We start from the raw sequence: 20,408 nt of genomic DNA on the forward strand, positions 1-20,408 counted from the left end.
TTCAGTTGAGGTTTTATCAATTTTACTATAATTTGTATTTTTATTACAAGAGAATCTGTATTTGCAAGATGAAAAAACATGACTCACTACTGCGTATGAGTATTTCACTTTTCTTGTTCTGTACAGCCATACAGAAATAAATACATTTAAAATTTACCATCAACGCTGATGTAGAGAAAGAATAGATAAAGGCTACAAGTGTTATGACTCTGTATTTTAGAATATAGAATAGAATAGAATAGAATGCCCTTTAATGTCATTTTACAACTTAGTTGTACAACGAAATTGGAGAGCTACTCCCTTTCCAGTGCAAAACATTACAAACATTTAAAAAAGTATAAAGGAAGTCTAAGAATAAAGTGAAAGATCTCATTTACAGTGTGTACAATGTGGGTGTTTCTATTAACATCAATGAGGTATGTACAGAAAGTAAATAATAAATAGTTATTGCACGTAGTTTTAAACTATTGCTGGTAGTGTTAGCAGCAGTGACAGTGTGTGTTTAAAGCGTGTGCATTGGTGTTGTATTACAGCTGGTGTTGTTTCCTTTCAGAGTTCAGTGTGGTGATGGCTCTGGTAGTCCTTGTATGAATGCATCTGTGGCGCCTCCCAGAAGGAAGCAGCTCAAACAGCTGGGAGGCTTTGATGATGTGAGCTCTGCTGACACACCGGGTGTTGTATATGTCTGTCAGGGAGGGGAGCGGGCAGCCAACGATCCTCTGCGCTGCTTTGACTGTCCTCTGTAGCCTCCCTCTACTGTAGCCTCCCTCTATCTGCAGCAGTGCAGCTCCCATACCAGGTGGTCAGGCAGTACGTCAGCAGGCTCTCAATGGAGGAGCGGTAGAAGGCCAGCAGAAGCTTCCGATCCATACTGTTCTTCCTGAGGACTCTTAAGAAGTGTAGACGCTGCTGAGCCTTCTTGATGACAGCTGAGGTGTTGCGTGTCCAGGAGAGGTCATCAGAAATCTGGACTCCCAGGAATCTGATTTCGTGGACCCTCTCCACACTCTCGCTGTTGATGTAGAGGGGAGGGGGGGGGGATCTCTTTAAATATTGACTTTTTTGCTGATTATAAGATTGTTGTAAAATAAACCTAAAACGGTGTTCTGTTTCAATAACACAGTGAAATTATAAGCAACTTTCTATATAATGTTAATATTTACAAATTTAGATTCCTAAACACTGGGGACGAGATTGGAGCCAGCCAAGATGCTATCAACTTGCTGACGACATGCAGCTGCCTGATCCTGGCCACAAACTAAGCAACATGGATGCTCCCAGTATTTCACGTCACACTTACTAAAAGCCATTTATTTCCTACATGAATTGCTTTTTTTAATAAACTTCAGGGATTCGATTAAGCCATATTCGTAGAATAGAAAAATGTTAATATTGCTAATGACTAAAGGTACCCTTTAATCCAGATGCATGTGAGAGGGGGGAGGCCCAGAGTGTCCAGCTTTGTGACCAGAGTGTCCAGCTTTGTGACCAGAGTGTCCAGCTTTGTGACTAGAACGTCTGGGATGATCGTATTGAAAGCCGAGCTGTCGTCCACAAAGAGCATTCTCGCATAGCTCTGCTGCTGTTCCAGGTGACTCAACACAGTTTGTTTGTGTACACTTGTTTCTACTTTTCACTCGAGCGATAGCGGAGCGGCAGTGCGGTTGAAGTTAAGCCGTTGTTGCTGCCTTCTTGTCTTGACTTTTGTCCAACAGTGTTAGACATCACAGCGCCTAAAATAAAGCGAATCTGCATGTGTGGCGGCGGCGGCGGCGGCATTACATCATTCGTATTCGACGTCATTTGCAGGCACTTATCTTCCGGCCTGATTTTTGTCCTACAGTGCTCTCTATTGGTCAAAGTTTGACATTACAGCCCCTAAAATAAAGCGGTTCTGCTTGTGGTCAGGCAGCGACATCACATCACTTATTATTCGTGTTGTTATATTCGACGTCATCGGCAAGGCCCGTGTGTTTCGGACCAGACAGCTTACAAAACTCGACCCGGGGTGTCTTTTGTATGGACAAAGTGAGGAGTTAAGACACGCCCGAATCATTGGTGAGTTTTTTTTTTTTTTTCTTTCCTCTCGTTTGTTTGTGACCGCTCATCTTTGTTCGCACGGGCTGATGCTAAAGGCTAAGCGGCAACATGATGACCCAACATGACTCTAAATTTTATCGTTAACTTATTTCGGCGTTGTGTGGATGCACGCATCGCTCGAGGACTTTGTGTACGGTCAACAAACGGGCCTATAACGGTTGAAGCGCATTTTCGACTCGTGCTTGAATTGGAAGTCGTCTGCCTTCCGTGGTATTAATGCAGCTTGAAACGCATTTACGACTCATGCTCGAATTGGAAGTCATCTGCCTCAAGTGATATTGATGCAGCCCATAATTGCTTTTCTCTGCAACCTCACTTGTGACTTGTTACGCCTCGTTTGTGTTGTTGATATTTGACACTTACTTTTTTGCCGCTCTCGTGCGTCATTTCTTGCCATCTTGTGTTTGATTTCTTGCCATCTTGTGTTTGAGGAGATCACTGATCCCCGCAGTGCGGCGACTGGACTCGGATCCTCAGTCACCATGTGCTTGTCAACGACCATCGGCGCGCTTGCGTGTCTGCTGGCGGGGGCCGTAGCGGCCTTGCAAAGCCCCCCACAAACAGGTGAGAATAGGGGCAACAAGAGACACACTCACGTCGCAGCAGATGCGCAGTTGGATTTGTCCAGCCGTCATTCCACTGATGAATGGTGTAATTGACTCAAACTGGACGTACTTTGTCTTCACGTGTGCTCCAAACCGACGTAACCCTCTCACGCCTCCTCCAGTCTTCTTGGACAAGCAGCAAGCCACTTCGGTGATTACCCGTCAGAAGAGGAGTGCGGAGGGCGCTGGCCAGCGGCTGTCCACCTTGGAGCAGGCCTGCATGGAGAGAGTATGCACCTACGAGGAGGCCCGCAGGCACTTCCAGGACTCATACCGCACGGTGAGGTCCTCATCGGCGCGTTACTTCATGTGCTCAGTTATCACCTTCACTTTTGTTTCCATTCCAGGACATTTTCTGGTCCATCTACGTCGGTAAGTGCTGCGCTCGCTCCCAGCGTTGCCGTTTGCAACTGTGCAGCAACTTTGCAAGCCCGCAAGTGGCACTAGTCCTTGTCACGTGCCTTCAGATGGAGACCAGTGCGCCGAGAAGCCCTGCAAGAACGGGGCCCTGTGCTCCGACAGCGTGGGAGGCTACGACTGCGTCTGCAAGGCGGGCTTCTCAGGGTTCCACTGCGAAACCGGTGAGTCGCGCACTGCATTTCTAGTTCACCTCGTTCAGGGTCCAGGTCGTACAGCCTTAAAATTAAATCTCGTGATTTTTAAAATGAGATTTTGCTAGTAGGGGGGAAAAAAGCAAAACACAGTGACATGAAAAAAGTTTGTACTGTTTGTTTTTTCCTCAGAGCACTGCTGCTTGACTCATAAACTCGATTCCTCGTAAAAGCCACTGGTTATAACAAGCGAATGGTCAGAGGGTTGCTTTTGTAATTTTTTTTTTTTTAATATATTTAATTTGATTTAAAAATAAGTTTCAACAAACAGAAACATGCTGACGTAGGAACTCCATTGATCAATATGAGGACAATTGGCTAACTATGTTATGCATGATAGCCAACTAATACGTCACAACGCAAAAATCATGAAAACACTCAATGAATGAATGGCAAATGTCGTGAGCTATCAGGGCCAAATTGCCACCCACGTTGGCAATGTGCAATCTGTTTTTGTAAAGTAGCAACTCTGTACAAAAATGTGGACGACAATAATCCCAGCCACACCGTGTCATCATTTCAGACCAAACCTTGTGCGTCCTGGAAAAGGACCAGGGCTGCTCCCAGTTCTGCAAGCCGGGCTACACCTCCTACGAGTGCTCCTGCACAAGAGGTTGGAAGCTCCATCGGACAGACAGGAACAAGTGCGAGCCGGCAGGTATTGTCACCTCGGTCGTGATGATGGCGCCGCAAGAGGAGAATCCCGCCACACTTTGCTCTTCTTCTCATCTCGGTCAGTGCGCTATCCGTGCGGGAAGGTGAACAGTCTGAGCCAGTGGGAGGCCCGACAGTCCGCCATGGTCCACGACGACTTTCAAGGACTTGCCTGCGCCTCAGGAGAATGTCCCTGGCAGGTAGCCACACGCTCCAAATCTCATGGTGGATTTTGTGCAGATAGGGCTCTGGTACCCAAGCTTGGCCTCATTATTCCCACTTCTGTCGCTGGCTGCCATCTTCAACAGTTATTTGGAAGCAATTCCCTTCAAATAGACACGACTATCTGGCCAGTCCCCTAAAAGAAAAAGAAAGAAAAAGAGCTTGTGACAGGCGACGGGCCATCATATCGCTTCTTTGATTTTGTGAAACCAGTAACGGGGCCCGTTGCTAATTACCGTGAGCATAAATTTACCGTGGGCCGTATCGACGCGGCTCACAGGCTCTTCTCAAGAGCTCTAACTTGGAAGGTTTCTGTAAAGTTAAAGTCCCAATGATCATCATCACACACACATCCGGGTGTGGTGAAATTTGTCCTCTGCATTTAACCCCGTGTGATTTTGATCCATCCCCTGGGGGAGAGGGGAGCAGTGAGCAGCAGCGGTGCCGCGCTCGGGAATCATTTGGTGATCTAACCCCTCAATTCCAACCCTTAATGCTGAGTGCCAAGCAGGGAGGCAATGGGTCCCATTTTTATAGTCTTTGGTATGACCCGGCCGGGGTTTGAACCCACAACCTTCCAGTCTCAGGGCAGACACTCTACTACTCGGCCACTGTAGCACTGTCATTCGCAAGAGAACATGGTGCTGACCTCGGTGCAGTGCGCCACCAAGTACAGCTCCTTCCAAGTGGCCGTGGGTCAGTACGCACAAAGCAGACATTTTGAGCAAAAGCAGCCAGCGAGCTTGGGCGGAGCACGAAACGAGCGTATCTCTTTGCCCATTGCCTAATTACTGTGAACGTAAACTTACCGTGGGCCGTTTTGATGCGGCTTGCAGGCCCTTCTCAAGAGCGCCGACTCTGAAGGTTTCTGTAGCGCTGTCATTCTCAAGGAGAACTTGGTGCTGACCTCGGCGAAGTGCGCCACCAAGTACAGCTCCTTCCAAGTGGCCGTGGGTCAGTACACACAAAGCAGATGTTTTGAGCAAAAGCAGCCGGCGAGCTTGGGCGGAGCATGAAACAAGCGTATCTTTGCTGCTCCAGGCAAGCAGAAGATGAGCTACGAGGACGGCGAGCAGACTCTTTACGTGAAAACAGCCCACACGCACCCGCGCTACGTAGCGGGCCGCCCCGACAACGACCTGGCCGTGGTGGAGCTGCGTGACCGCATCGTCTTCAAGAAGGAGGTGACGGCCGCCTGCCTCCCAGAGAAGGACTTTGCCGACAATGTCCTGACATCCGGCGAGCTCCCCGCCGTGGTGACGGGCTGGAAAGACCCCGAGGCAGGAGCCTCGTCTTTTCGAGGCCAGCTGGCCCTCAGCGGGCTGGCATACAAAGGTCTACCCGAGTGCCTGGAGATGCATCCCCACGTGATCAGCAACAAGATGGGCTGCATGGCCACCCGGGCCAACGCCGACTGCAGTATGAGCTCCGGGAGCCCCCTGCTCACCTTGTACAGGGGGGTGTTCTTCCTCACCGGCGTGGTCAGTCAGCCGCCGGGTGCCGAGTGCAGCAAAGGCTTCGTCTACCAGAAAGTCTCCCGCCATCTCGGCTGGCTTCGCTCGCTAATCAACTCGCTGTAGTGGAATCACCTGTGACTGGACTCCATCTTTAGAATATGTTAACTGCTAGGTGTGTGTGGGTGAGTGTGTGTTCATCATTTACCACAGTATTGTCCACATGTAGATTTCCTCGTTTATCCACAAGGTGGCGTGCCAGTCAAGTAAAAATTGACCTAATGTCACCGCTATGTGCCGCATGAAACTTGTAAACACTGAAAGTTTGACGTTTGACTGCCAGCTACTTCTTGGCCTGCATGTCACCACAATTACATACAATACAATTACATGTAATCCATTCTCCAGTCTTTTTGCGTGAATATTTTTGAAAGCGTTCAGCATGTAAATTGTGTGTCTACATATCATCATACATACACATCATACATATAAATTTGTTTTTAAAAAGTCGTTCCATCCCTGTTGACAGTTAACTTTAATTACATCCAACTCAGTCTTTCATACGTAGAAGGTACTGAAGTGGTACAAACAGCTTCTAGTATGTTGCGGTCACAATGGCCTGTAAAGTTCCTGATACCATGAAAAATACAATGTCTAAAATTACTTTTTAAATCATCAATATATTATGTTTAATTTCAGTCATAAATCAGACTTGGGCCTCGGTTTTCGAACGTCCCAGTTATCGAACAAATCGGTATTCGAGCAAAAAATTCGAGATTGTTTTGCTTTGGATGTCGGACGAAATTTCGGTTGTCGAACCTCGCGAGATGAGCCGAGAGGACCCGCATGCCAACTGACTCCGTTCGTTATTACATTCTCGTTACTCTGAGAATTGCATCAACTCTAATCATGCCTCTAAAGCAGGGGTCTCAAACTCAACTTACCTGGAGGCCGCTGGAGGTAGAGTCTGGGTGAGGCTGGGCCACATCAAATCGTAATCTACAAAAGTAATCCATAAAAAAGGTCAACTGATCCAATCTTCTCAATTTGAACAAATTAACAGTCAGAACATGAAGAACAGAAACAGTTCTTCAGAACATAGGCTTCGTTTCTACTTCCTCCTACTCCTTGCTGCCAGAGACTTGGCAGCGCTTCCTCTCAAACAGCTGAGCCACATTTGGCTTGAGGGAGGAGGCAACAGAGACCCTCAGTATGGCTTTAAGATGCTTATCTTTAATTCTGGACCTGTACTTTGACTTATTGAAGTTCATTGTGGAGAAGAGCTTTTCACACAGATAGGTGCTGCCAAAAAGCCACATGTTCCGCTTGAACATCCTGGAAAGCTCAGGGAAGCTGGGGGGCAGTTCTCTCAAAAATTGTCCAAGCGCCACTGTTCTTCCACTCACTTCCCTGAACTTGGCTTTGAGTTCAGTATTGCACTGCAGGTCAATTAGCTCCATCTGCAGAACAGGGGGGGCATCCTCAACATCAAAGAAGAAGGGGTCAGCAAAAATGTTAAAAGTGGCTCTGTGTGTCTTGAAGTCTGCAAACCTGTGATCAAATTCTTCTTGTAGCTTCCCAATGGTATCAGCATACTTCCCACCACTGAATGCTGTGCCTGAATCCATGAGTGTCTTGCAAGCTGGGAAATGGCAGAGGTTTTTCTGAGAAAGGTGGGCTTTCCATAACACAAGTTTCCTGGAGAATGCTCTGACATTGTCATATGCAGCACTGACAAGCTGGCCCTTGCCTTGTAACTTCTTATTCAGTACATTCAACTCCTGTGTGATGTCAACAAGAAAAGCTAAGGCCATCAGCCATTTAGGATCACAGCATAGGAACAGGCATCCCATCCTTCTCGATGAAGGCTTTCACCTCTTCTCTCAACTCAAAAAAACCTCTTAAAGACTTTCCCCCTGCTGAGCCAACGTACCTCGGTGAAGTAGAGCACGTCCTCATATTCCGACTCTATTTCTGCCAAAACGTCGCGGAACTGTCGGTGCTTTAAAGCCATGGATCTGATATGGTTGATCATTTCCACGACGTCAGACATCACCTTGTCAAATCCCAGGATTTTGCTGCAAAGGGCCTGCTGATGGATAATGCAGTGCAGAGCAATGGCATCCTCCACACCCTCTTCCAGTTTTCTTTGAACAAGTGCTACAAGTCCGTTTTTTCTCCCCGTCATTGATGGCGCTCCGTCGGTAGTTATTCCGGCCAAACGTTTCCATTGTAAGCCGGCATCCTCAATGGTCTGGCCATGCATTGGAATCACTGAGAGCAACTCCTCTGTAACTTCAAAATTGTTGTCAACACCACGGAGATATATTGCAAGCTGCGCCGTGTCAGTGACGTCTGTGCTCTCATCAAGAGCCAGCGAGTATGAGTGGAAATGTTTAGCTTTCTCACGCAGTTGATCGTAAATGTTACCCGACAAATCAGAAATACGCTCTGCCACTGTGTTGGCGGAAATACTGATGTTACCAAACAGCTCCTTTTTTTCCGTTCAGACAATACTTGCAGCCTGGATCATGCACTGTTTTACAAACTCGCCCTCTTTGAAGGGCTTTCCAGCTTTTGCTATCATTTCACTCACAACATAGCTAGCTTTCACAGCCGCTTGGTTCTCTTTGCTTGTTTTTCTGAAAAAAACGTGTTGCCTCAGTAGAGATGATTTAAGTTTGGCGACCCGATCCTCTCGCTCATCTCCCAGGTATTTTGCATACTCCTCAGCATGTTTAGTTGAGTAATGACGTCTGGTGTTAAACTTTGTTAACAGCAACTTTACCCATGGATGTTAGACAGGTTGCGACGTTCCTGTGCTCAACAAAAAAAATATTCCGTCTCCCACTTCTCCTGAAATTGCCTGTGCTCATCCGCAACTTTTCTCTTCACGGCAGGTTTTGAAACAGACATGACGGGGGCTGACAAACAATGTACAGCACTAGGTGACTGTGACAAGATATTTCCCTCCACTCGGTCATTCAAACATGTCAAAGTGCTAATTCGCCAATTAGCCAATTGCTAATTCGCCCAGTTGTCACGAGCCTGAGCTACGGGAGCCCATACGTGTCAAAAAAAAGTAAAACGGCCAGATGCATGTGCGAAAAGAAATGCGCGGGCCGCACTAACACACAGCTTAGATGTCACGCAGGGGGCCGCAAAATATTGTCCCGAGGGCCGCAATTGGCACGCGGGCCATGAGTTTGAGACCCCTGCTCTAAAGGAAGCAAGTGGGAGCAGTAAAGCTGATCATGGCGAAAAGAGGACAGTAGTGCGCAAAACGGTTGAATTTAAAAACTAATTGCTAAATATGAGTCCGGTGTGCGTGTGTCAGAGTTGGCGCAGAGTTTTGCATCGCAAAATCGACAATAAGCTCGATCCTTAAAAACAAAGGAAGTGATGTTGCGAGAGGGCCGACTGTGTTTACCAAACAACGGCCACTGGTGCTGGAAGAAGTTGAAAAACTCTTGCTAATTTTTATTAATGAGCAACAGTTCCCGGGGGATACTGTTACTGAGGGCACCATTTGTGCCAAAGCGAGACATCTTTTTGAGGACCTGGAAAAAAAATTGGTTAAAATAAAATGTTTGGATCTGCTGTTTTTCCCCCTCACAATTTAAAAAGATATCTTTTACTATTAGAATGAAACACAAGCGAGTTGCTACAGATACGGCAATACATTCCCCAGCCTAGCCTACTCTATTAGTTAATTATTTATATTATTTATTTATACATTACCTACTCACTTATTTATGCAGTTTATGGTGTAAACTAATGGAAAAAATGCTTTAAAAAAAGCAGGGTTTTTTTGGGCTTGGAACGGATTAAATTTTTTTCCATTATTTGTAATGGGAAAACATATTCGCAATTCGAAGGATTCACTTCTCGAACAGCCTTCTGGAACAGATTGTGGTCGAAAACCGAGGCTCCATTGTATACAGAACTCCAATCTTTTAAATGCTAAATATTTTTGTGGTGTAAAAAACTTTAGTGTGGAGATCTTTTTTAGCATATTCAATTATGAATGATACACCAAAATGTATCTCGCGAGCCAGGAGAAGCCACACAGCCTCCTCGCGTTCTTTGGCAACATTTTCCCATAGACTCACAGTCTTCTCACAGCCTCTTTCCCTTTAGTGATCAGGTCACGTGGGCAAAGGGAAGGGAACACGAGAAGAATGGGAGCGTCAAGGAACGTAACAGACGCTCGAGTGAAAAAAAACAACAAGCAGCCAAAAGCCCTCGCTGGCCTGCCTGCCACTTTTGAATAGGACAGCACTGAATGCTGCAGAATGCTGCAGAATGCTGCAGAATGCTGGGGGCCCTCGGTGGCTGTTGCCATGGCTCTCACTTAGGAGATGGCTCCTTACGCCCAAAAATTGTGCTGCTCCTTCATGCTCTGGTTTGACTGCAGATTTATGGGAAAAGCGCCTAGCTCCCTTGTGAGCCCCATCAATATGGTCGTCAAACATGTACTGTGCGATGCGACATTCAAGTGGCACAGGTGTCGCCACTTTAAGTCTTAGGCTAACATTAGCGCCTGGCCACCCTGCTGAAAAATGTCTAGCCACGCCCCTGGCTTCATTCATACTTAAGGTGGCTCGAGCAATGATTAAAAAAACAAACCAGAATTTTGAAATACTGGACAATTTGGAACACAGTATTTGACTTCCACTCCCTGCTGACTTCCACCGTTGCCAAGCCAACGTCTCTACAGTGAAAACCTCCAGAATGGAACTCAATCTGTTCCCTTGACTTTCAAGATCGTCTTCTCCAAAGGAAAGGTGTCAAAGAGAAATTTGTTTTCTTCCAAAGGTGCTGAAGGCCACTCAAGCTCACGCCCTGACTGATCAACTGACATCTGATGCAATACAGCTGCAGGTGGACATCTGTCCGTTCTTTTCAATGAAGGAATTAGATTTGTTATGCAGACAAATAGAAATGCAAATTGCGATCGTGGTCATGGCAGCGCTGGACCACATTTTGCCCATTCCACTGCATTGGAACTGATAAAGACATGGAAGGAGGTGAAAGTGTGCCAGTCCTACTAAATCCTACTAAATCAGTAATCCATCCCCATGCAGTGACCCCAAATCCTCCATATGCTATATACGCACAACACGTATGCACGTAGCCTCAAAAAATACAATTTATTGGGGATTATCTGTTTGTGTGGTGTCTGATTCCACACAGGGGCTAACAGTGTGATTACCCCACGCCCCTCCCCCTTGAAAAATACTCACTGTGGACCCCGTGCCAGCTTCCACTCGACTAGGTGGTTGTGCAAGGAGGGTCGAGGCAAAACCTGAGAGCCAGAGGTCAAGGCCTGGTGCGATGCGAATAGAGAGGCAAGCTGCAGAAATTCCACACAAACTCGATGAAAGCAGGCGAGACGACTGAAGCGAGTGCCTCAAGTCGGCATTCTCGCAAGAGGAGTGAAGCAAATGCTTCAAGTCAGCAGTCTCGCGGGGCAAAACAACGGTGACCAGAAAAGAAAAGAACAAGAAGTCATTTTTAGTCAACGGTCATGGCGTTTGGGAAGGCAGCTTCTGCAGTGGCCTTTATTCCACTGACCTCACACTGACCTTGACAGGGTTCAGTCCTGTTTCGAGCCATTCGAGAAACACGAGCAGCTCACATGTAGCCCCGAATCAGACCCGCATAATCAAAGCCGACGAGTTGGCTGCGGCGCGAGGAGAAGACCTGTGTCGTCGTGCATGTCTGTGCAAGCTCATTTGCGTGTTTTGGTGATGTTATGTCGAAAAATAGGGAAGAGGTGACCTTTCATCTGCGCCAACCATCTGTGTGGTTAGCCTACTTGAAAGGTCACCACCACAGAAGAGGCGAGCAACAGCTGGAGGCTTTGGGTCGTCATTGTTGATATAGCTCAGATTAGCTTAATAGTTTTGGTTGAGCTCATTTGTCTCGGAGTAAGAACAGAAGGTTCAACCAAGAATTTTCTCATGACAAATGACCAATATTCACTTACACACAGTGGAGGATGCTTGCCACTTGATGTTGTTGTCATTAGAAGAACTCTCCTGTGCCAATGATGGCTTGCTTGTTATTGGACAGATGGACAGATGGATGGATCCATAGCTAAAAGAAAAAAAGAAAAAAATCCTCTTAACATCAAATTTTAATTTCAAACTTAACAGGTCACAGCTAGAACATGTCATGTGCTATGCTCATGATTGACATCCTACTTTAGCGAGAGCTAACTACAATTTATGATGGGTGTTAAGTCTCGCGTGAGTTATATCAGCTTATCTCGATTGTTGCAGCCCGCGCGCAGTGGTAAATTACTGACGGCGGAAGTTAAAGTGGCAGGTATCGACTGAGCGTGTGCGTATTTGCTAAAAATATGGCGGAACCGTTAGGCCACGGATGACAAGGAGATACTCACAACACAGGAAGAGGAAGAGCGATCATGCCGAGTTAGAGCGATCACGTCAAAGAGCGATCACGCCGAGGCTTCTTTTTTGGCAGGAAGTCGTCGAGCCAGAAAACGTCGGAGCTTTCCAGCACCATCGGCTCCGCGGCCGATGTCGGATTTTGCTCCAGCAACGCCAGACCCGCGGCCGCCATTGGGGTTCCTCCCGGTGCCATCACACTCGCGGCTGCATTAGGGCCCCACCCCAGCATCGCCGGACCTCGAGCCAGCAACGCCGGACCCGCGTCCGTCGTCGGACTTAGTCCCAGCAACGCCCGACCTGCGTCCGTCGCCGGAATTTGTGCCAGCAACGCTGGACCTGCGGCCGTCGCCGGACTTCGTGCCAGCAACGCCGGACCCGCGGCCTTCACTGGACCTGCGCCGGACCAGCGATCATCTCTCCAGGAGCCCAGCCAACACCAGGTACCAGGAGGCCAGCCATCACCAGGCCCAGTAGGCCAAAACCATCAGCCCCACAAGGACAGCCACCAACATGCCTTGTAGGCTAGCACCACCAGCCCCAGGAGGAGAGCTACTATCAGGCCCAGCGTGCTCGCACCATCAGCCCCTGGAAGAGAGCTAACATCAGGCCCAGTAGGCTAACACCACCAGCCCCAGGAGGACAGCCACCACCAGGCCCAGTAGGACAGCCACCACCAGGCCCAGTGGGCTAGCACCACTAGCCGCCCCAGGATGAGAGTTACCATCAGGTCTAGATGGCCATGAAAGTGCCTCAGAAGGACATGGAGGAGCTGTGGTGGAGAGGGTGAGCAGCACCAAATTCCTGGGGGTGCACATCAGTGAGGACCTCTCCTGGTCTGCCAACACCGCATCACTGGCGAAGAAAGCTCAGCGCCGCCTGTACTTCCTGCGGAAACTCAGGCGAGCAAGTGCTCCTCCGGCCGTCATGACTACGTTCTACCGTGGCACCATTGAGAGCGTCCTCTCCAGTTGTATCGCTGTCTGGGGTGGTAGCTGCACTGAATACAACATGAAGGCCCTGCAGCGCATAGTGAACACGGCTGGTAAGATTATTGGTGCTTCACTCCCCTCCCTGAAGGGCATTTACGCCTCCCATCTCGCCCGCAAGGCGGCCACGATTGTGAGTGATGTGAGTCAGCCCGCTCACTCTTTGTTTGATCTTCTGCCCTCTGGGAAGAGGTACAGGAGCCTGCGCTCCCGCACCGCCAGACTCACCAACAGCTTCATTCTCCAGGCTGTTAGGATCCTGAACTCTCTTCCCCCTTCTGCGTAGCGTCCTGTACTTATTTATTGTGGTATTTTTTATTTATTATTTATTCATTACTCTTATTTATTCATTGATTGTGCCTTCTTGTTTTATTTTTCTTGTGTTGTTTACTTGTATGTGCATTGTGAACTATGTCTTGTCACCGTGGGATAGTGGGAACATAATTTTGATCTCTTTGTGTGTCTTGGCATGTGAAGAAATTGACAATAAAGCAGACTTTGACTTTGACTTTGAAGTTATCAGTGGAAGTGATGTCTTAAAATGGGGAAACCATAATGAAGCAACAGGCAATTACTACAGAGCTGATGGGAGAGGTGAAGCAGATCAAACAATTAAACATTGAACAAAATAAGAAAATTGTCAGCCTGGAAAATAGATAAGACAGTTTGTGTCATGCGGTCGCGTTTATTTTTCCGTTTTTTTGTCTCGTCGATGTCGTAACTTTACTTCCGGTTTTATTTTGTCATCCCTTCCGTTTCAGTTCGTGTTTCCTTCCTCGGTGTTTGGTTGTCTTGTCTTCCCTGATCCCGATTGTGTGCACCTGCGTAATTGACACTAATTGTCAGCACCTGTGTCCCCGCCCTTTTGTGTGTATTTAGTCCGTGTCTTCCCCTTGTCTTGTGCCAGTGTGTCTTGCCTTGTCCCGACTGTTAGAGATTTGCTCACTCCAACTTATTTTGCAAGAACCACACGGAGACAAGGCAAGTTCTTTTAGACACCTGCAGGTGGAGAGTCCATTCGTCGCTGTCTGAACAGCGATTATCGAATGAAGTCTAAAAGTCTCCTCCCTGCAAGGGCATATTTATTAGGAGGAACAGAGTGGGGGTGAGTGGACAGGTTTGGTGAACCCCCGGCCTCTGATAAGATCAGAGCAGGGGGTGTTTTACACTGTTGTGGGAAACAGAACAACTTTGATTGCTTCCCCTGCAGCTGGTCAATCAAGCAGAGGAAGCAACCACTTCATCTTACTCTGCATTGTGAGGGCAAGACGTGATTGATTTAATCATTACATTGTGAGGGCAAGACAAGATTGATTTAATCATTACAGTCTACATTCCAACATAATCATAGGATCAAACTAACCTGAAAACCCTAACATCTCCCTCCTGATTTATCATATGATTATGCCACCCCAAACAACAACGATAAGCAAGAAAAAAACATATATACGTATAATGAAGAAAGTAGAATGGTAAAAATAAAAACAACAAACAATGATAGCAACACTTTCCAGTGAAGATGAGGCATTACCTCAATACCCCAGATCAAACTTATTGTGTAAGCGAAAAACCTGCTGGCCAGATGTTATTAGCAGGAAAATTCTTACACGGCCCCTGTGCCACAGGCGACCAGAATGCTATCAATAAAAACAAAAAGAAAAACACAGAAACAGTACATCTGAGGGAAGAGCGCAAGGACAACTTTGTCTCCGACGGACCATACTTTATGGTCATCTGGAACGTTCGCACCCCAGACAGGGTCATGAGGGTCAAAGGTTGCAACTGCTCTGCGTCGAGTCCAGAAGAGTTGTGTGCTCCTGTCAGCTGATGATGTCATATCCTGTAGGTGTGGTCTGTCACCCACACTGGTGCACACACTCCTGTCCAGTTGGCGGGCAGCATCGGATAAACCTTGTGACCACAAAGCCACCAGCTATTCTGTATGAAGTATGTTCCGTTTGATGGTGTAGCCATGTTGGTTGGAGAGCCCTCACCACCTGAAATGGCTCTCTTATCTTGACACTCATCGGTGATGTCCAGAGCTCCCATCCAGTTTCCTCCTGGAGAGCCGTCGTCGTTAATGCAGACGTGGGTCTTGTTACCTTGGATGTAACATGTGTAATTCACTCCAGCTGGTCTCTCTGTGTAGGCCACTTGTGGTATTGTTCGTTCTTTAACAGTCACATTGAGATTTGCCCAGAAGTGTTCATCATAGGCACCGTGTTTCGCTTCAGTGACATTCATTGCTCTGGCCTCCAAGCGAACTTGCGTGGAGGAAGGGGGGAGTTTCGAACACACATAGCACGCCTCCTGTGTGTGAGCTCTCACAGTGAACCTGAGGGTTGTCCACCTGTGAGGGGGAGAGATCAGGCGGCAGTAAATTTGCATTGGACACATCTTTCAGTTTGAGCGTCCTGATTAGATAATCTGCCCAGGACTGCTCTTCATCTGTTGCTTGCAACTCTCGTAGTCAATTGTAGTGCCCATTTAACTGGCAAATAGGAGTTTTTTTTTTTTTTTTTTTTTTTTTGTTTTTTGTTTTTTTGAAACAAGCTCTACAAAAAAAATGTTTGTTTTGAAAATATTTTGAATATGAATCAAATCCATATGTTGTATAAAGCTGACTGACCTGCCCCACTATCCCTCCTCTTGAGCCATGTGACGCGCACCATGGCTCAATATTGCAGCCCATTTGCATAGGTTCTTTGGTAGGGTAGGTCATTTATAGATGCCATTCTCTAATCATGCCCCTGTTTTGACAACTAGCTTAGCAAGTAAATGGATGGCCTCCCCGAATGGGGAGCGACTCAGCTAGCAAATGATTAGACATTTTCACTTTGTTGTAGTTTCTTTAGTTACTTTTCAATTGTTTTCTCATTGTTTATCACAAGAATCTTAGAAATTTGAATACAAATCAAAACGTATGTTTTATTTTACTCAATTGTATGATTTAGAGAATCCATATGTAGTAAAGTTTTGTAGTACTACATATGATTTCATCATCATTTAGTTTGACTTTCTTTCCAAAACGCTTCTTAATTTCTCAGTTCACACATCTTCTACATGTGTTACTGGTTCTCCATTTTTTTTCTAGTTAATTATCAATCCAAAAGCTATGTGTTTCTTTCTAACATTCAACCTGCTCAAAATCACTCTTTCATCAAAGTCGCTCTACTAATTTTCCATAGTAGTCGCCAACGACTTCAACCATTCAACCTTTCATTCAGGCAATCATTCATCAATGCTCATCATATGTATCTCACACAATCTCCAAAAAGGAGTCTTCCTATCACATTGGTCCCAATTCATCCAAGCTCACCACACAACATTCATATATCATTTTCAACTCAGGTTTCCTGGTAGAACAATCCACCAATTCAAAAAAACTTAACTAAAACAAACAATTGGCAAATTAATCTGAATTTTTTCTTTGTTTTTAAATTTGAAGAACTCAATCTCTCAGATTTAGCTTGCAATTAGAATTTTGCATAATCTTATAACACAACCAATCAATTATTCCTATTAAATGTAGCATTGCAAAATCTTAAATTCACAATTTAGCTTCTTCCAATTCCTGAAAGCATGTTCTGTCATTTTTTTTTTTTTTCTTCGAATTTCTTATGTGGGCTCGACACTTAACATGCACTAGTGTGGATTAGTTTCTGCTTGCAAACAGATTTCTCTCTTTTTCCTCTCATTTTTATCTTTCAAAATCATTTCTGTTCTGCGGTGCAAATTGGATAGACCACAGTCTAGCAATTTTTTTTATACTAAAACTTTAGCCAATGTTCATCATTTTAACATATACGCACACACATGCACAGCTCTCGCACGCAAAAGGTAGTTCCCAGCACCAATGATTCGTCACAGGCTGGCCATTTCCTGTGGTCGATCATGAGCTGGTCCCTCCCATGCACACGAGGACAGCACATTCTAATTTTATTTATTTATCTTCTAGAAGCAAGTTGCATTTCTTTACCACTTGAACTCTCAACTTCCTTTCTACTCCATAATTTTTCTTCCACTTCGGCATATATTGCATACAATTAAGAAATCTACTCGCCATGTACTTCTCATCTCCGTCAAGAGGTAAAGATTTACCGTTTTTATTTCCCATCTTAATTCTAGTAGTTTTAGGTTTTACAATTTCTTTTTCTCAAAAATATTATTATTATTATTATTACTTATTTATTTATTTAACTATGTCTTTGAGGATCCTCAATGCAGGTTTAAATTGACCTTTCAACAAATTACTAGCCTGTATTATTGCCGTGGATCAATGCTAGAACTGCTATTTAGTCAATTTTATCCTACCAGTCACACACTCAATCACACAAACTCCAGCGCTTTTTTAGGCCTATCCAGGGATGGGTGTAAAACCCTCCCAAACAGCTTTGGAAAAACGGACAAAAGAAAAAATCTACGCCCTTCTTCAATTAAGAAAAAGAAGCTCTGTTTTTCTTAGCCCGCTTCTTCCACTGGGACTTGAACCCAAGCTGTTCTTTGGCTTGGAAAAACATACAAAGAAAAATCTACGCCCTTCTTTGATTAACAAAAAAGAAGCTCCGTGTTTCTTAGCACGTTCCTTCCACTGGGACTTTAACCCAAGCCAGATCCCTCAGCTCGGAAAAACAGACAAAGAAGAGTCTACACACTTCTTCGATGAACGAAAAAGAAGCTCTGCCTTTCTTAGCCTGTTTCTTCCACTGGGACTTGAACCCAAGCTATCTCCCGTGCACCTCTATGTGTTACGCGTTTAACAACACAACACAATTTCAAGCCTTTAACTTACTTGTCCCCTGGTTCGTTGCACTGCCGGGTCCCGTCAATCCACCTCTGTCAGACGAAGGCAGACCTAAGATGCTGGCCCAGCGAAGAATTTCCTTCCCAGGTCTTTCTTTACCAGGTCCGGCTAGTGGACGCTGGCCCGTCGACGGTGTACAGCGCGTCGTCCTCCGTCAGCCAGATGATGGGTATGAGGGTCCCGGGTTTCGGCACCAAAATGTTAGAGATTTGCTCACTCCAACTTATTTTGCAAGAACCACACGGAGACAAGGCAAGTTCTTTTAGACACCTGCAGGTGGAGAGTCCATTCGTCGCTGTCTGAACAGCGATTATCGAATGAAGTCTAAAAGTCTCCTCCCTGCAAGGGCATATTTATTAGGAGGAACAGAGTGGGGGTGAGTGGACAGGTTTGGTGAACCCCCGGCCTCTGATAAGATCAGAGCAGGGGGTGTTTTACACTGTTGTGGGAAACAGAACAACTTTGATTGCTTCCCCTGCAGCTGGTCAATCAAGCAGAGGAAGCAACCACTTCATCTTACTCTGCATTGTGAGGGCAAGACGTGATTGATTTAATCATTACATTGTGAGGGCAAGACAAGATTGATTTAATCATTACAGTCTACATTCCAACATAATCATAGGATCAAACTAACCTGAAAACCCTAACACCGACCACCAGCGATTCCTTGACGTCCGAGCTCTCAGTAAGATCCCTCCTTTTTGTCTCGCCACCGAGCGACGCCTTTTGTTCGTATTGTGATCCTCATAGCCTTTTTGTCTCGCCACCGAGCGACGCCTTTTGTTAGTACTGTGATCCTCATAGCCTTTTTGTCTCGCCCCAGTGCGACGCCTTTTGTTTGTACTTTTTGCCACGTGTTTTCCCTCGCAAGAGGCGCTTTGATTTGTACTTTTGATCAGTGTGCTTGCTGGAATAAATCCAAGAAAGAAACGACTCTGCCTCCGAGTCCTCCGCCTGGTCCCCAGCCTGACAGTTTGGAGCAGTATTCAAGAATGAACGATGTCATCATCACAGGTTTAAAGATCAAACCACAGAGCTAGCAGCAGGCTGGAAAAGGCCTTGCTTCTGAGGACAATCCTGAACATGAGGAGACAACCGAGGAGTAGGTAAAAACTTTCCTCCAGAGTAAATACATCGTTATTGGCATTGTCAATATTGAGGCATGCCACACTCTGCCAACCAAGAGTCTAAATGGCAAGCCTGTTATACCATCTATAATTGTCCGATTTACAAACAGGAAAAATAAGATAAATCTGCTCAAACAAGGTAGAAAACTAAAAGGCATGAATGTACACATAAATGAACACCTCACCAAGAAAAATGGTGAAATAGCTAAGAAAGCAAGAGCTCTTAAGAAAAATGGTAAAATACAGTCCACTTGGACTGCTGGTTGTAAGGTGTTCATCAAACCTGTTGGGGCAGCAGAAAGTTCTCATGGTTTCTGCATCAGTGTCATAGAGCAATTTAAGAGGTACGAAGAAGACCAGTAATCTGTACATCATTCTGTTGAACCTAAGGTTGTGGAACTCTTAGATCAGTGGTTCTTAACCTGGGTTCGATCGAACCCTTGGGGTTCGGTGAGTCGGCTTCAGGGGTTCGGCAGAGCTGGTATGTCATTGCCCCGCCCCTGCCCCGCCCCGCCCCCTGTCCGTGGATGGCCAAACACACCGGGAGCACCCCCCCCTCCATCCGCGGATGGCCGAACACACCGGTAGTCAACCCCCAAAGAGGGGTTCGGTGAATCCACATATGAACCTGATTGGGTTCGGTACCTCCAAAAAGGTTAAGAACCACTGTCTTAGATCATGGAAGGTAAAAACTTGGTGAAATTATCAACCCACTATGAACAATATTGACAAATCAAGTCAAGTCAAGTTTATTTGTATAGCCCTAAATCACAAACAGTCTCAAAGGGCTTCACATAGCCAAAATAGACAATTATTCTCAAAGCAGCCCCTGATCTTAAGCTCCCAAAAGGGCAAGGAAAAACTCAAAAAAAACCTGCCAGGGGAAAATGAGAAACCTTGAGAAAGGACCACAGATGGAAGGATCCCCCTTTCAGGATCACCAGGTTGTAATGGATGCAGAGAGGGCACAAGTAATACATAATATGAAAATCAATGAAAAAATGGATGTTGGAGGTGCCCTCGATTGTCCTGGCAGTGTCTTCAAGGAGGTTGAGCTGCAGTTTCTTCATCTTGAATTGGTCCCCGAGAATCCAGCTAGCCGCTATCAGCTTTTGAGCCACCTAACCCCCTCCCCAGCCAGGGAGGGGGTGGGCAGAGAGAACAAAACAAACTCCGGCCAAATCGGCCACTACAAGTTAGTTAAAGGCCATCTCATAGAAATGTGTCTTTAAACGTGTCTTAAATGTTTCTACTGAGGTAGTAGTTCTAATATCCATTGGTAGGGCATTCCAAAGCTCTGGAGCCCGAATAGAGAATGCTCTAGACCCTGCAGACATTTTCTTGGCCCTCGGTGTAACTAGAAGACTAGCGTTTTGCGAACGAAGGTTACGAGACGGAACATAAGGAATGACTAGGTCGACGAGAT

The 20,408-nt window shown here is 46.1% G+C and overlaps 1 protein-coding gene and 2 long non-coding RNA genes across 4 annotated transcripts; 1 reads left to right on the forward strand and 2 right to left on the reverse strand.

Annotated features, from left to right (window-relative positions):
• Positions 1-234: 234 nt before the first annotated feature.
• Positions 235-8,868, reverse strand: LOC125983748 (uncharacterized). 2 transcript variants are annotated; one of them, XR_007486796.2, is made up of 5 exons: positions 7,580-8,868; positions 7,198-7,288; positions 5,002-7,106; positions 1,413-4,328; positions 235-1,012 (listed from the first exon to the last, which is right to left on the reverse strand). It is a non-coding gene; the product is annotated as an uncharacterized lncRNA (long non-coding RNA). The 2 variants fall into 2 exon arrangements; XR_011088353.1 differs by having other exon boundaries at positions 5,002-6,645; positions 7,053-8,868.
• On the forward strand, positions 2,541-6,049 carry proza (protein Z, vitamin K-dependent plasma glycoprotein a). The gene is made up of 8 exons (XM_049745261.1): positions 2,541-2,664; positions 2,828-2,985; positions 3,053-3,077; positions 3,173-3,286; positions 3,840-3,974; positions 4,055-4,170; positions 5,029-5,146; positions 5,234-6,049. The coding sequence occupies exons 1-8, from the start codon at positions 2,583-2,585 to the stop codon at positions 5,770-5,772; spliced, it is 1,287 nt and encodes a 428-aa protein (XP_049601218.1). The 5' UTR covers positions 2,541-2,582; the 3' UTR covers positions 5,773-6,049.
• A 5,474-nt stretch (positions 8,869-14,342) lies between the features above and the next one.
• On the reverse strand, positions 14,343-15,590 carry LOC125983747 (uncharacterized). The gene is made up of 2 exons (XR_007486795.2): positions 15,154-15,590; positions 14,343-14,962 (listed from the first exon to the last, which is right to left on the reverse strand). It is a non-coding gene; the product is annotated as an uncharacterized lncRNA (long non-coding RNA).
• Between the last annotated feature and the right edge of the window lie 4,818 nt (positions 15,591-20,408).

This window comes from Syngnathus scovelli, chromosome 16 (genome assembly GCF_024217435.2).
Source record: "Syngnathus scovelli strain Florida chromosome 16, RoL_Ssco_1.2, whole genome shotgun sequence".
Lineage (NCBI taxonomy): Eukaryota > Metazoa > Chordata > Actinopteri > Syngnathiformes > Syngnathidae > Syngnathus > Syngnathus scovelli.